At 39.0% G+C, this 16,519-nt stretch overlaps 1 protein-coding gene and 1 long non-coding RNA gene across 7 annotated transcripts; one reads left to right on the top strand and one right to left on the bottom strand.

The window, feature by feature from the left end:
- Positions 1–933: 933 nt before the first annotated feature.
- On the top strand, positions 934–14,575 carry RNF212 (ring finger protein 212). 6 transcript variants are annotated; one of them, XM_042479500.1, is made up of 10 exons: positions 934–1,282; positions 2,021–2,082; positions 2,761–2,835; positions 4,490–4,546; positions 5,833–5,900; positions 7,603–7,648; positions 8,861–8,924; positions 9,702–9,774; positions 10,984–11,180; positions 14,372–14,541. In XM_042479500.1, exons 1-10 carry the CDS (start codon positions 1,171–1,173, stop codon positions 14,407–14,409), a joined length of 792 nt encoding a protein of 263 aa, XP_042335434.1. In that variant the 5' UTR covers positions 934–1,170; the 3' UTR covers positions 14,410–14,541. The 6 variants fall into 6 exon arrangements, with proteins under 6 accessions (XP_042335434.1, XP_042335424.1, XP_042335449.1 ...); XM_042479490.1 differs by having other exon boundaries at positions 938–1,282; positions 7,600–7,648; positions 14,372–14,537; XM_042479481.1 differs by lacking the exon at positions 934–1,282 and adding an exon at positions 1,342–1,820 and having other exon boundaries at positions 14,372–14,575.
- Positions 8,176–16,511, bottom strand: LOC121936873. The gene is made up of 3 exons (XR_006105040.1): positions 15,917–16,511; positions 12,614–12,776; positions 8,176–8,301 (listed from the first exon to the last, which is right to left on the bottom strand). It is a non-coding gene; the product is annotated as an uncharacterized LOC121936873 (long non-coding RNA).
- Positions 16,512–16,519: the final 8 nt, after the last annotated feature.

Genomic DNA, 16,519 nt, shown 5'->3' on the forward strand with positions numbered 1-16,519 from the left:
TCTAAACAACAAGCCATTGGTTGCATTCACTGTTCACTCAATGGTCCTGTATTTTCTTCTTGGCATTACATCTGCTTGGAGCCTGGAATGTAGAGATAGCTAGCTACTGCAAAAGAGATACTTAGCTGAGCTAGGCTCTTCAAGGCCACTTGTTAAACACAGGCCATTGCATTCAGAGCCCTCCAGAGGAAGGAGGGGGTGATTATGTGAGTGTGTTTGCTACGGCCACACACAGAAAGAAAGAGTGGGGGCCAGCACAGCCCATTTGCACTTTACTCTGTAGGCTCAAACTATGGGCCTTCTGTAACTATTGATTCTTTTGCAAAGCAAAGTACAGAAGCAAGAAAGCATTATTATTATTGTGTTCCTATCATTGGAAGGCACACAACACACACAGCTGAATATAAAATGGGAGTTTATGGTCCAAAACACACTGAAGAAATAATCCAGTTTGAGACTACTTTAACTGCCCTGGCTCAATGTGAGAGAATTCTGGGAAGTGTAGTTCTGTAAGACATTTAGTCTTCACTGTCATAGAGCTATGGTGCCACGACAAACTACAATTCCCAGGATTCCCTAGCACCAAGCCAGGGCAGTTAAAGCAGTCTCAAACTGGATTATTTCTGTAGTGTGTTGTTGTTGTTATACTTTATTTAGTTTTGGACCTATACGTTCTGTATTTCTGGTCTCTCCATCACCAACTCCTGTGGGGACTTCAAGGTGCATCTACACTGTAGAAATAATGCAGTTTGGCGCGCCTGGGGTGTGTAGTTTTTGTGAGGCACCTCATGTCACGCTTTGGCAGAGAAGGCAAAAAGCCTTGTAAAACTACAGATCACAGAAGTCCATAGGCTGGGCCTAAAGCAGTGAAAGTGGTGTCAAAGTGTGTTATTTTTACTGTGTAGATTCCCTCTCATGAGTTGCTCCAGAGGCCTTGCTCTGGGCCCCTTCCTGCCTCAGCAGTTGGGATGCAGAAAGTTCCTGTCTAGTTTCTGAGAGAGATGAGAAAGAAGCGTCTCTTCAGTTCTCCCTCAGGCGGTCTCTTTCTTTCTCTAGGGCAGGCTTCTGAGGGCCTAATTTGAATGGCGGCCTGGTGGCTGCAGTCCCTTTCCCGCCGAGGGGCCCAAACCGGTGTGTTTGTCCCCGTTGCCTCAAAGGCAGCTTGAGAAAATGGCTGCCCTTGTGTTCTGCAACGCCTGTTTCCAAAAGCCCCGGGGTGCCACCTCAAAGTTCAGCCTGACCAGCTGCGGCCATGTTTTCTGTGAGCAATGCCTCCAGAAAGGTAAACCTGCCCTGTGGCCCTTGACAGCCATCCACAAGAGCAGGCTTCCTTCCTTCACCTTGGCTCATCCCCCAAAGGTTTAAAATGGCTGCTCCTGTGCAACCCTGGATCTACACTGCAGGAATAAAATGTGCCTGGGATGTGCAGAGAAGGCAAAAGGCCTTGTAAAACTACAGATCCCAGCAGTCAAAGTGGTGTCAAACTGCTTCATTTCTATAGTGTAGATGCACCCACAGTGTGAAGAAAGTGTGTCACTCCATGCTACAGAAACCTAGGATTTGTAGGGGTTTTTTGAGGCACCAGCACTCTTTGCCAGAGAAGGTGAAAGACCTTGTAAAACTACAGATCCCAGGGTCTCATAGGCCTTCCCCCTGCAGCTCTTTGTGCCTCCTGAAAATCTGTGCCAGAAGATTGAGAGACTGGAAAATAAAGGACTTTTTTCTTCACTGGCATCATCCACTGATTCAAAAGCCTTCCATAACTGGAAAGAGACCTTCTACACACAACCTCCTCCCCCTCCCCCCCAAAAAATTAAATTGTAATTAGTCTAGTAAATCAGATTAATCCATTGTAATGCATTCTATAACATGTGAATATGAGAAAAAAACACAGAAATAATGGCTGAGTCAGGCCTTATCAATGAAACTTATATTTCAAGATTTGTAATTTATCACACATGGCAGCACACATTTACCAGTCCAAATAATACATAGCATAAATTAATCTTTATTTTTTTAGGTAAAAAAGATGAGTGTGTGATTTGCAGAGCTCCTTGTCGAACAATAGTACTTTCAAAAAAGGTATAGCAAAATATTATAACTACAGTGAATGTGGTAATTTGCAAAATGCTTTAAAAACAGGATATTCAATGTGTACCTCAGATCCAGGCACTTACAGTTACCTGGTCTTATTCGTGTCACTGAAATGCAATTCCATTTAAGTGTGCTTCTGTTTTAATTACAATTTTGTTGCCCAAGGTTAGTGAATACATGCACCATTAGCAGAATACACAGTGTGGTTTATACTGAGCTACCGGCAGATCATCTAGAAATGTTTCTAATATTTTAAAATCACTGATGTTAATAAGAATTGCAATATTGTTTGACAGTGAATTCAATTGTGACTGCAGGTAATTTTAGGCTCCAGATTTAAAAGAACAATGAGGCTCTTTAGGTGGTAGAGTGTATCAGTTAATTTATTTGAAAACATTAAGACAACCCTGCCACATTTGGGGGCCATCCTGTTCATTTTGCTGAGTGGGACCTTAGATATCTGATCACACCACCGAAAGAATCAAATGAGCATATGTACATTGTGTGAAGAAGGCATTTATTTTTATTGATTCTGATATCTATTTTAATCCATGATACTGAGAACAAAGATGGTGTCTTAAGATTTTCCTGCAAAGTGACTTACTTCTGTGGATTTCAAAAACATCTACTTTTATTATTTTTGTTATATGTAATGTTTCACTGCAGATGAATCCAGATATCCAGGCTCTGTTTATGGGAATAGATGGATTATGCAGAAAATATTCCAAAGAAGTTACACAAGTGAGTTGTCTATTATTTTTAATATTTTTCACAAGAATGTATTAGGTAACAATTTTCACATCTGCTTTGTCATTTCCAATTTATTACCATATTACTGGAGAAAATTCTGTGTTATCTTCTTCATAAGATAAAATATAGCAAATCGTTGCTTAAAAATTAACTTTCATGTAACTTTTAAAAGAAGAAAAATATGGATTTATATAGGTTCTATAAAAATAGCAATTCTTGAAACACTGGGGCATGTTTCTTCCTCCAACATAGTGTTTTAAAGGTGTGTTTAATAACCTTCATATTAATAAACCTGCAGTATCTAAAATGGAGGGCAACATTTTAACCAAGTAAAGAATGTGATGAAACTGGACCCTTAGCTTGAAACTGAGACCCTTCAATGCATATTTTGTTCTTCTTCCCAAGGTGCTTAGTACATAGGGTTATTTCAATAGGCAGTAATGCATAAGTGAAGGCTTGAAAAGGACTGCCCATAGATTATACACATTGACATATGTCTTTAAACTATATTTTTCATATTTAAATATATTTTAACCTTTTAAATTCCCTTGCTGAATCTTAACAACATTCATAATCACCTAAGTATATCTATTTTTATCAGTCTTGCCAGTATCAACATAAATCAGCATTTTAGGGCAGCATGTAAAGGCAAATAATCAGACTATTAGGAATGATTGTATTGTATGATCAAAACAGCATCTGTTGCATTGGAGGCTGTGGAACAGCCTGGTAAGAACTCTACCTGGGCTTGATTTTGTCCTGTTCTTACATCCAGTCAGCTTGTTGGCTGACCAATCATGAAAGTTCTTCACCTTATGACTCATCCTTTATCTTGTCATCTGTCTGTTACTTCTAATGACACCTCATCTAGTGTTGGTTATAGAGTTCCTCTCTAGTTTCATCAAGAGTCTAGGGTCTAGTGTACCCTTGTGAATGTGTTTATTATCTATTTAAATTCCAGAGCATCTGACAGTTTCCCCAGACTGTTCTGTCCTGTAGCCAGTTTTCTGCTTACCTGCACATACTCACACACAAAGCTAATTGTCTATATTAATTAATATTAGGTGAAAATTTCCTTTAAAAGTTATGATTAAGCTGAGAAGTAGTTAACATAAGTCTGGCCTCTAACACTTTAATGTCTGAAATTGCACTGTTTTTAAACTTTAAACTAATGACAAGAAAATTTAGGAATATTGCAGATTTTCAGTATGTTCCATGCCCATTATCTCCTGTGCTAGTAGACTTAGTAATAGTTTTAATTAGTCCCCAGGACATTTATATATGTTATTCTCATGTACACATACTATTTGAGCTGCCAGATTTCTGAAAAATAAAATTCACCTGCCCACCCCAGAAAATCAACATATCAACACAGCCACATAGCCCAAAAACCCCGCCAAAAACTATAGATGCCAGCTATGAAAGCTTTCCACTTCACAATCCTTGATTTTGCCATTTTATATCAGAGATACTATTTTACTATGCGATTGTATTTAAGGGGACTTGAGCATTCATGAATTTTGGTATCCATAGGGGTTCCTGGAATCAGACTTTCCTCCAGTTCTTGGTCTGCTCTGGCTGTAGCAATTAATAAGCAATATTCCTTTTGTGGTGCTCATTTTCTACCTCCTCTCCCAATTTCTAGATTGTCCAGTTCCAGGAAAAGCACAGACAACAATTATTAGCACATTACAGAGGAAAGGTACTGAATTGATTTTAAATATTTTGGAGGTAGTTTCATGAGATTACATGCACATTCTTATACATATTGTCAAAATGTAACAGATTGACTAACCTGTCAATATAACCAATATTACAGTACATTAAATGTCAGAGGCAGAGCTTCTTACTTCACATGGGACCTTATCACACATGGGAGGGGGTTGCAGCTCAGATCTGCAGTCACTCCTGTTCTGGCAATGCAAAGCGTGATGTTTTTCCACACCAGATCTAGAGTCACTCCTCTCTAGCAATTCGGATTGAGGTTAAAACGTCATGTTTTTTCACACCTGGTTGCCTTTCTATTGTCCTTCTGAAGTGAAGGGGAAGAGAAGTCAGTTCGATTCCAAGTCAGTCAAGTGATATATTACCACACCAGAGCATACTGTGAGGGGTCAATGATTCGAATCTGCCCCCTTGCACATGCTCAGTGGGGCTCCGGACACTGTCCTCCTTCCCTGCCCCCTCCTTAGCTGTCATCCTTCATCAGGGTCTAGGAGAAAGCAGGGGATGGTGGGATAGCTCGCTGGGGTTGCTGGGGCCAGGATCAGGATGCAGGAGCAGTTAGGGGATGATGGGTTAGGTGTCAGGGTGAAAGAGAGGAGCAGATGGGGGTCTAGGAGAAGGCAGGGATGATGGGATTGGTGGGAGGCTGAAGGAGTGGAGCAGATTGGGGTTTAGGAGGACGCAGGGGATGCAGGGCATGATGGGATCGGCTGGTTGGCAGAGAGGAGGACATGGCATGAAGGAGGAGGAGGGGAATGACGGAGCAGGACGCAGGGGCCAAGAGGGGTGGCATTGGAGTGCTTTTCCACATCAGACCAAATCGCAGTGCAATCGAAGGCAGCCTGGAAGCGAATTCTCTGGAGTCACTTTTTTCCTGTTTTAACCAAAATGAGGGGTGACTTCAGAAACGCTGCTGAAGCAATTCGCAAGGGGCTCCCATAGAAATCAATGGTGTCTGATAAAACAGTCCCTTTATGAGGTGAAACCGCATCGTTGGAAGTGCAATCACTTCGGAAGTGAGCTGGAACTGAGCTACAAAACCACCCAAAAGCTCCGTGTGATATACTCCATGATGTGGATGGACAGGATCTAGAAAAATATTAACCTTTGTATCATCTAACAGTTACAGTGCTATGACTGTAGACCATCAAGCACTCCCTATGGAACAATCGCATTAAAGATAGTTGAACTTTTCCAGTAGGTTATGGGAGGCAGTAAAATCACAGAAGTTGAAATTATACTGGAGTGTATTTTTCCATGCAGATTACAAAACTGGAAGGATATCTTAAGAGGGCAACACAACAGATTCAGCAGATGCAACAACTGCAACAGTAAGCAGGATTTTACTTATTAACAGTGTAATTAAACTATGAATATTACATGGGATGACTGTTACCTTCATGCCCGCCTGTGGACTTTGTAAAGTAATTAGTATGGAACACATGGCACAGGACTGGATGAATCTTTGGGTTGATTCAGTAAGATTCTTATATGGGAAAGAAAGTTATAGGTTGAGTTTCCCTTATCCAGAATTTTGAAATCAAAAATGATCCAAAACTCAAAACTTTTTTCATGGGTGGCTGAGGTAGTGATACCTTTGCATTCTGATATTCAAGTGTACACAAACTTTATTTCGTGCACAAAACTATTAGAAAATATTGAAAAAATTACCTTCAGGCTATGTGTATAAGTTGGAAACTATTTGAAGGCACACAATAACAACAAAAAGGTTCTTTTATAGATAAATATAAATACAGTATAGAAAGATTTTATTAATGAATTGAAGGAATTTTAATAACATTTAATGATCAGTTTAATTAATTTAAGCTAAATTTTAATCTGTTTTATGTAGGTAATTTTTAAGTATGTTTAACTATAAGGGGTTTTCTTATTATTCTAAAAATGATAAAGGTACCATCCATGAACTCTTGACCAATCTGGGAAGTGAGGCCTGACTGTCCATTAATTTTGACTATGCTTTACAGCTACAGTCCTTTATCCATTTACCTAAGCTCCATGGAATCCAACAGATCTTACTTTTAAATTGAGGCATAGGATTTGTCTGTCACCCTAACCCTTGTCTAGTTCTTCATAATAGTAATTTAAAAGTGCAAATGTATCTATATCACACCCAGAAAGGGGTTGAATCCATAGCACAGATCTTATATATGCAAATAAAGATACATTGTGCATTGGATATGTGCATTGGAGATTTTTAAACAGTGTTTAGATGGTTGTCTCTTGGAGTACTGTAGCAGAGGATTCCTGGACAACCAAGGGGCTGGGCGAGATAGGCCTTGGGACCACTTTCAGGTCATTTTTGTTGTTGTGTGCCTTCAAGTTGTTTCCTAGTTATGGCAATTCTAAGGTGAACCTATCATGGAGTTTTCTTGGCAAGATTTGGGGGTTGCCTTTCGTTTCTTCTGAGGATGAGAGAATGTGACTTGCCCAAGGTTACCTGATGGTGTCCATGGCTGTGCAGAAATTCGAACCCTGGTCTCCACTGCTCTAACCACTATACCACAGTGGCTGTATGGTTCTATGGATACTATAAAATCAGTATCACACCCCTCCAAAAGCATCAATAATATTATCTTATTCCAATGCTCTATTTTATTATCAGTTACTCAACAAATCAAATCCTTAGGGTCGAAGCAGACGGCCTTCAAGGAGTGATCGCCAGCCGTGATCATTTCAGGACTGTGGTGACCGGACAGTCCGTTCTCAATACAGGCCACCGCCACAGTCCTGAGCAGGCCTCTAGCAGGAGTGGAATAAATCTGCCCCTTTTGCTGGTGGCTTCGAGCCGCCTTAGGCAGCCTCGGAGCAGCCTCTGGCCACTTTGGGGGAATATGTCATCTAAACACCACACCCTTGAAGCAGCCGAAAGTCACTCTATTTGGCCTGTCTGTTTCAGATCTTAGATGTAGTGATTTCTGTTGAATCAGTCTGAAAAATTAATTTAACTGGCATTATAATATTTGACAAGTTGAATATTAATTTTCCCATTTGTATTCCATTCTTTATTAGTAGGGTTTCATCAGTGGAAGTGGATTATGTGCCATCTTCAGTAAGGAAAGTAAGTTGTTTGCTTACTTCATATATACAAATAGTTGTCATTATAAATCTTTATCCATTCATTCAAGTATCCATGGCATGAAAATATTTTTAAAGTACATAAATTCCAAAATGCAAACCTTGATTTTGCCATTTTATATAAGGGATACCATTTTACTACCCCATTGTATTTAATGGGACTTGAGCATCCATGGATTTTGGTATCCATGGTGGGTCATGAAATCAAATTCCAGCTGATACCAAGGGCCCACTGTAATACAGTATTACCTGGCTGTTGCTAGAGAACATACCATTGACTACAATCTTACTGTAGGTACTCATTACTTTTCTCTCTGGACTTGACTGTTTAAGAACAGCCTAATATGTTGGATTTTAGGAGGTGGTACCTTTTCTGTTCTCTCCATACAATGGATACCTGTTACACTTTTGTATAACGGTGTAGAAGGAGGGCCATTAGAAGCAAGGCCAACCCTAATGGTACTTACTCTAAATTAATACGGAGTACATAACACACTGTTTGAATCATGTCTAGAATTCTTTTTTTATTTCAAACCTGCTTTCATTAAGTGAAGATCCAAAGGACCCCCCTGCACTCTTCAGTCTTTTATGTATCTCCAGAGTAAGGATGATTTCAGCAATGGGCGGTCTTCAGCACTGTATAAAACAATATCCAATTATATAGAGTTGCCATTTTTAAATTTCAAATAAAATAAAATAAAATAAAATAGGAAGGTTTGAGTTAAAATAGCATATCCATCAGGAGACTTCAGTCTCATGTTCTCCCCATTCTCTCCAAGTATATTTGAGAAGAAGAGCACAGAAGTATCTGCTTTAATTATAAACTAACTGCAGTTTTATTTATTTATTTATAATATTTATACCTCACTCTTCAGCCAAAAGGCTATCAGAGCAGCTTACATTTTTAAAAATTAGACATTTCCCTGCCCTCAGGTTTACAATCTTTAAAAAAAAAAGGAATTTGACAACATTCGGAAGGTCAGTTTCCAGTCCCTTTGGTTTATTTTGATCAATACAAATTATTAATAATATTTTTGCTTCTCAAAGAAACAGTGAATTCCTGACAACCTGATATGTCCATGATCCATCAGCTCTGTAGCAAAAGTTATCAATCATAAGACAAATAGATATATATGAATTTATGTTACTTATTTTAAAATTATTTTATATTATCTATTGTAATGTTGACATGTAGGCTGAAACAGTGGGTGGACCAACAAGGATATCATTGATAAGCCCACCTCAAGATGGACATATGGGTAAGAAGAGATAATTATCCATATTTTAAAGCTGTTCATGAATAGCTATGGGTTCATGCTATAGCCTGATAATGATATTCTTCATGCACTGATTCCACACTGTGGATCAATGGGGAAATTGTACTTTTGGGATCTGGTGAAAGGAGTGACCAGTGGGAGGAGTCCCTCTGAATATGGGAGAGCCCCCCCCCCCCCAGGCTTCACCTTTCCCCATGATGTAAAAGGTAAAGGTAGTTTCTTGACATGAATGTTTAGTTGTAACTTACTGTAGGGAGCGGTGCTCATCTCCACTGCTAAGCCAAAGAGCCAGTGTTGTTCAAGGACTGCTGTGGTGGCCATGTGGCCAGCATAACTGAACCAAATGCTGTTATCGTCGCAATGAAGTGGTACCTATTTATCTACTTACCTTTGCATGCAAACTAGCAGTGTCTGAGCGGTTTACAACTGTAAGCTAATTGCCCCTAACAAGCTGGGTACTCATTTTAGCAATCTCGGAAGGATGCAAGCCTGAGTCAAGCTTGAAGCCTTGCTAGTACTGAACTCACAATCTTAAGGTTTTGAGTGAGTGGCTGCAGTACAGGCATTTAACAACTGCGCCACCAGGGCATCTTCAAATGCACCTTCACAATAAGATATTACTTGGTCTATAATGTATTGCATTGTAATGTATTATGATCCTTTACAAGTCTACTGGCATGTACTGAATTCAGTGGGTCTTACTCCCAGGTAAACAGATAGAAATTAATATTGTGATGTAATATGAAATATTATTTGCAGGTAGTGTTTCATGCAGAAGTTCTCAGTTGTCTGGAAAGAATTCATGTCAAAAGAGTTCGTCAGGGTCAATAAGGTAATTAAAAACAACATTGAAAGGCAATTCTGCACTAGAAATAAGAATGTTACCTTTTTTTGCTTCAATCATATGGTGGACATTTTTTCTTCCCAGAGAACAGAAGGCATTATTCACATTGATTTTGTTTTATACAAATATATTTCCCATGGTTGAATTGTACCAAAGTGAAATGTCAGGTACTTGTTTCATGCAAGTAATTTTTTTTTAAAAAAATGAACACACCTGCATCTACTGTATTACATTCCAATTTATGTACTACATGAATTGTTCAAAATTTGCTTCAGACTATATAGCATATCTGTTTTTAATTCTGTAACATAGAACTTTCCATGTTACTGTCACACATAATATTCTCATGTGACTTAGTGACTGATGGGTCACTCACAAACATAAACCTCTCTTACCTGACCAAGGTGCCTTAGTTGCCTAACCAGCCCCCTCCGCAGCCTTAATGGGCAGTTGAGTAGTTGGCTCCCCCCCCCCCCAAGAACCTGCACCAAGTGATACTAACATTGAGGATGCCAGAACTCTGTCAGATCTGTTTCCAGCCCTGAATATTGTGTTCTTGCTTAGAGTGCTTTTCCTCCCATCCCAAACTACCTATAGCAGTCCTTTCACTGCACAATTGGTATGTATAAAACCTCCACCTTTACTATTAAAAGGGACAACTGGGGAAACACAACAAAATGATGCAGTATCTACTAAAGCACTACTTAAGAAGTGTTCTTATGTACAGCTTTAGCAGAAACCTTGTGTTGTTGTTTGGACCTTATGGAGCAAAGATAGTACTTTCTGATTATTATTATTTTGGGTGCACACCCCATTGAAAGCTCCCCCCCCCCCCCCCCCATATTGTTATATAGCACCAAGGAGCTCTGTTTCCAGCCTGGTTGTTTTGATCATTTGATCTAAACATATGGTATTATAAGGAAGGGGGGGGGGACCCACAAGAAAATGTTGGAGGATAACCCCACATATGATAGGGATGCACCTTTTCAGGGTTCCAGACAGCCACAATTTATACCTTTCTAACTTTATCATTTCCCCAGCAAATTTCTCATTTCGTTATTCATTTGGGGGGAAATGTGTAAGAATAAATCTGTTGTTAAATTTAAAAGATGTACATTCTATTATAATTGATTGCACAGTATATATCTGTCTTCTCCATATACTATAAAGACTCAGTGTGATCCATTGAATTACTAGGTCATCACCATTACGAATACCAGCTAATAGAACTTCATATATGTCACAATTTGTATCATCACAAGATAACAGAAGTCATGTGCCAGATGCTTTTGGACCAAGAACTACTCAGCACTATCTATGCACACCGTCTTTACTCCCAGCAATGGCAAAACACTCAATTAACCTTGGCAGTCTTTTACAAAGACAACATTTAGGTAAGCAAATCCAGAAATTATTAAAATTCATAAGTGTAAATTGCAGTCTATTGATTGTATGGGATAATAATAGCAACCTCTGACTTTGGCAGGTAATTACTTCTTGCCTATTTAAAATAATACATTTTCTTACTCTGCCATGGTGAACTCCATCTAGCATCTAGAGAGGCCTGGATTGATCACAGTACTGTATATTCAGCTCTGCAGCATATTGTCTATGATATGTACAAAGAGGTGCTAAAAAGTTCTCAGCCTGCCCAAGAAGGAAAGATCTGGAGCCATGAAACTTACATGCTATTCCACACATTCACCCCAAAGTTTGATGCACTTGGCACATCATCTCTCAAGTTTCTTTAACTCTTCATTATATATATATATATATATATATATATATATATATATATATATATATTGATGTCTGGTCACTGAAACATTGCTCTATTGTTGCTATCACCTATGAATCATTCAGAAATTTTCATCCTTTCAAACTCTATTTAACATCTAGAAACAGAAAATAGTCAGATGGAACAAGATGGTTTATGCCCTCAAACCCCAAATTCTTCAAAACATTCATCCTCTATACGGCTTGGGTCCAGACTATTTGAAGGACCGCATCTCCCTGTACGAGCCCTAGAGAATATTAAGGTCATCAAGAGAGGCCCTTCTCTCTGTCCCACTACCCTCTCAGGTGTGTTTGGTGGGAACAAGAGAAAGGGCCTTTCCAGTGGCTGTTCCCAAGCTCTGGAACTCCCTCCCTAAGGAGGCCAGGATGACTCCGTCCCTGCTGTCCTTCTGGCAGCAGGTAAAGATGTTTTTATGCCATCAGGCTTTCACGTGACAATGCATGCTGTTTTGTTTTTGTTTTATTTAAAGAGTTTTAAATTTTAAATTTTTATAATATAATGCTTTTAATTGTTTGAACTGTTTAATTGTTTTTTAAACTTGTATTTTGCCTGTTTTATACTGTTTTAACTTGGACTGTTTTAAATTTGTAAGCTGCCTTGCCAGCTCTGTGAGCAGGAACATTGTCCTGCAATAATAATAACTCTTGAATTTCGTGGGCCATGGAAAAGCCAAGTGTCACCATTGCAAGGACTATTGTTTGGTCTCCAAATGATAGTGGTAGAACCATGTTTCATCAACAGTGATGAGTCATTCAAAAAAAAATAATTAGATTGCTCAAAATCCTGCAAAATCAGCTTGGAGGTATCCACTTGTTTTCATTTCTGGACAGCATTTAAACATTTCAGCACACACTTGGCTGACAACCTCTGCATAGCCAACTGTACATGAATTATTTAGCTGAGATTTGCTGATCTGCCAAGATCAGGTCATGAACAAATTCAACATTTTCAGAAGCTGGCACTGCTGATGGCTTTCCAGACCATGCTGCATATTCAGTCTCAAAATCTCCACAATGGTAGTTGGCTCACCACTTCTCCATAATTATGATGTGCACTTGTCACTCAATGTTCACATCATTCACAGATGGATTTCCTTTGGAGTTTTCTTTTGCAGGAACAGGAACTTCATCACAGTCTGAGTTTCAGTGCTTGAAAATTCCACACTTTTTGTTGACATAGTTTTATCAATGATCTGAAAAAATTCAGAAATTAGAGCTACAGTCCTGAAAATTGGTAATTCATAATTCAAAAGAACACTCTTTCAAGTTACAGTGACAAAACTACCCTGATATTTTGGGAAGTGGATTGAGCCAGGAACTTTTCAGCACCCTCTCATATTGCCATTGCTAAGAAATCTTTAATAAAAGTACAATGTGTGTCTTTGAGTACAGTGGCTGCATTAGGGTTGGCATCACCTGGTGTAATAACTCATGGTGTCACCCATGCATTGACTTCCTCTCTTACCACACCATACTGAAGCTTTAGTCATGCTATTTGAACAATGTTACTCATTAATCATAAATCCTCCATATCACTGATTGTCATGTTAAAAGTTGTGACATGAACAACTAGCAAAATTAGAATTATGCCTTTAAATTATGATATCATGTGCACAGCCTCAATCCATTTACATATACTTAGGGGCTTGGCAGACCTATATTAAGAGGCGCTGCCATGCCACCCCTGGAGGCGCTGGGTTGGGGATGCGGCAACCGCACACCACACCCCCAACCTGCGCAAACAGAAGCTGCAAAAAGTGGCTTCTTTTTGCGCTGTGGACACAGTGCCCTTTCTGTGGCTTTTTGGTTCAGCGTGATGCCACCTGACATGCGGTTGGTCAGGTGGCATGACGCCAGCATGGGAGCATGCAGAATGTGATTGCCACGCCCCCACACTGCCCTCATACTGGCATTTTTACCAGTCTGTTGAGGGCCATAGTTTCATGTGTTTGAAGTGGAAAATGTGGTAAAAGATACTGTTTTTAAAGAAAATTAAAAAAGAATAAATTTTATTTTTTGAAAAAAATAAGTTAAAATTTAATTTTTTTAAAAAAACTGAGACCTCTCAGTCTTAAAGGAAGACTTCTTCCACTAAGCATCATCCCACTCACCCCATCTGTTCAGCATTTTAATGGGATATAGGCAAATGCCATAGACCATTTCTGCCAAAAAGCAGATGTTTGAGGAGCAGTGATGTCACTTTCCCTTAGGGTGTCTCCTGGTGTGATTTGCATCCCCCCCAGTGCAATGTTTGTATACAAGTAAAAAAAAATCTAGTGTGGATAAGGTATTAGAGTGTGGAGGAACTGCTCTTTTTTAAGAAGGCAGGCCTGCTACTTAAACAGAAATTATTAATGTATGTGAGACCTTGAACAAAATACCATTCTTTAACTCACAGAACTATATAATTACACTACAGTTTAACTGACATACAGTGAGCTTTTGTTGCCTTTGTAACTAAATAATAACTTTCTAGGCAGTACCACATTCAGGATATGATTGCCCAAACCAGAATACCTGTATGCCTTTGGGATAAATCTGTGTCTTTAAGTCTTTGTTACTAAACATAATTGCTGCCATTTTCAATTATCTGGCTTTTTTCTTTTTCATTCTTACAATCATTATTGTATATTGTATACAGTCATTCTTACAATAATTACTTTTACAATCTAACAATATTACTGTATATTATATTATACAGTAATATTTCTTACACATAACGGCATTTCATTGGCACTTCATCTTCAGCGATGATATTGATTTCAGTTTTACTTTTCTCTTTATACAGGATCTGGTATTCTTCCAGGACATTCATTACAAAAATAAGTACATGTGCAAGCTCTGCTCAACAAAACAGAAAACTCATCCACTGTATACTTTTAAAACGTATATTAAGAAGTATATAAAAGTGAATACATTATATAAAGTATATGTTTCGATTAAAAAATGTTTAACTTAATTGTTGTATTTTGTTTTTGTTACTCTTTTGTTGTGATCATTTTTGGTGCCAAATCAGTGTCTCATCTGAATGTATCCTGAGAACTGGGAGTTTGGTCTGCGATGCTGAGTGTCTGATTTGAACCGATGCGAGAAGGAGCTAACAAAGCAACATGCAGCATTGCAAACCAAAGCTGTATTTCCTGCAACAGGTTCAAATTAAATACGCAGCATTGCGAACCAAAGCCCAAAGTTAGAGACATGCTGCCTTGTTAATATCTTCCCAGGATATGTTCGAATCAACCAAGAGGGAGTGAGGGGCAAACAGGAGCACCATGCCTACATTCTTCCTGCTTCCTGGGAGCATGCCAACTGCCCCTTCTGAGTAGCAGAAGCAGAAATAATGTGTTCCTGGTGCCTGGGCCTTCCTGGCCAGCCTCTCTTACTGCCCTGAGACTGCTTCTCAGTCTGGATGCCTCAATCTCAGGTAAAATTAAATTTTAAATATTGACTTGAGTATCCACAGTGTTTGGTATCCGCAGGGGCCCTGGAATCAAACCACCACAGACACCAAAGGTCCACTATATTTCCTGTTGTATCTACATATGGTTGTGAAAGCTGGATGGCAAAGAAAGCTGACAAGAAAATAATTCATTTGAATTGTGGTACTGGAGGAGAGTTGTACAGACAGATACAATGGACTGCCAGGGGGAAAAGGGGGGACAGAGGTCCTAGAGCAAATTAAACCTAAACTCTTCCTTGAAACCAACCCCCCTACCACTGCCTAGACTGTAGTTATTATGCTTCAGACATACCATGTAATGGCATGACTCATTAGAAAATATGATAATGCTTGGTAAAGTCAAAGTCAAAGGCAGTTGGAAAAGAGAATGACCGAATTACAGGAGGATCGACTCAATCGAACCTTTATTACAGTTATCAAAACCACAAGGCAAAACTCAAGCAAGGAAGCCATGGACCTAAGTTGGCAAGACATTAGCATGATTGTTAATAACATGAGCTCTTGGCGGTCTCTCTGACAGGGTCGCCATAAGCTGAAGCCAGGTTGGCAGCAACTGACAACACCAAAAAACTGCAGAATGAGAATGAACGGGGGGGGGGGGGGGGGGAGAACTGGAGATAACTATATTGTCTTGGTTTAAATTTACATTTACAAATGGAAGCTTTCAAAGACACAGATCTAAAGATTCACTACAATTTCTGGCCACAAGAACAATTATTATAATAAATATTACAACTGTATTTTACTGCAGGTACCTGATTATGGTTCTTGTATTTTTACTTCTTGAAGAAAGAAATGTATGGGAAACTGAGACTATTAAGGTCATTCAGATTTTATTGATGTAACGAATACATATGCAGAGGCACAACTTACATTGTACTTGACATCAGGGAATTCATTTGGACACTGCACTAAAACAGACCAAGTCACTCTTGATTGTATTCACCATGCTCCAATGCCAACTCTGTGGGGTAGATCTCTGGCTGCATCCTACACATCTGTTGATATCTTTTTTAAAAAAAGGTTTAGCTTGAAGTTAGGCAGACTTTTTCCTACTCTTTACTAAAGTAGCCAGTTATGCTCCCAGAGTACCTGATTCTGGTGAACATATATTTCCTTCTACTTTTATGCTGTTGCTACCAGTACTACAAAGCTTTATCCTCTAACCTGGGAATAAGTCCCTCTCAGTTCAGTGCACTTACTACTTTGTAGTGTGCATGTAGGATTGTGTTGTAAAGGTCTGGTCATGATCTACAGTCCTGACAAAGAGGAAGCAATAGTTAAAGAATTTACATTGCATCTCATAAAGCATTCCCTAACACAATATTCATTTCATTTGTGGGATTTTATACACCAAAGTTCAATAAAATCCCCAGGGTGCCTTGCAGAATATTGGAACACAATAAAACAAGATTTAAAAGCAATTCACATTACAAATATACAAAAGTATAATTACAGAACCACCCAGTTATAGTT

This window comes from Sceloporus undulatus, chromosome 1, assembly GCF_019175285.1.
Source record: "Sceloporus undulatus isolate JIND9_A2432 ecotype Alabama chromosome 1, SceUnd_v1.1, whole genome shotgun sequence".
NCBI lineage: Eukaryota > Metazoa > Chordata > Lepidosauria > Squamata > Phrynosomatidae > Sceloporus > Sceloporus undulatus.

Bases quoted from the DNA above. Each gene is read 5' to 3' on its own strand.
- RNF212 (XM_042479474.1), top strand. From the start codon at position 1,541: ATGCTACAGAAACCTAGGATTTGTAGGGGTTTTTTGAGGCACCAGCAC. The intron at 1,821-2,020 runs GTAATTAGTCTA...TTATTTTTTTAG, and splicing joins CCCCCCCAAAAAATTAAATT to GTAAAAAAGATGAGTGTGTG. The intron at 4,547-5,832 runs GTACTGAATTGA...TTTTCCATGCAG, and splicing joins TAGCACATTACAGAGGAAAG to ATTACAAAACTGGAAGGATA.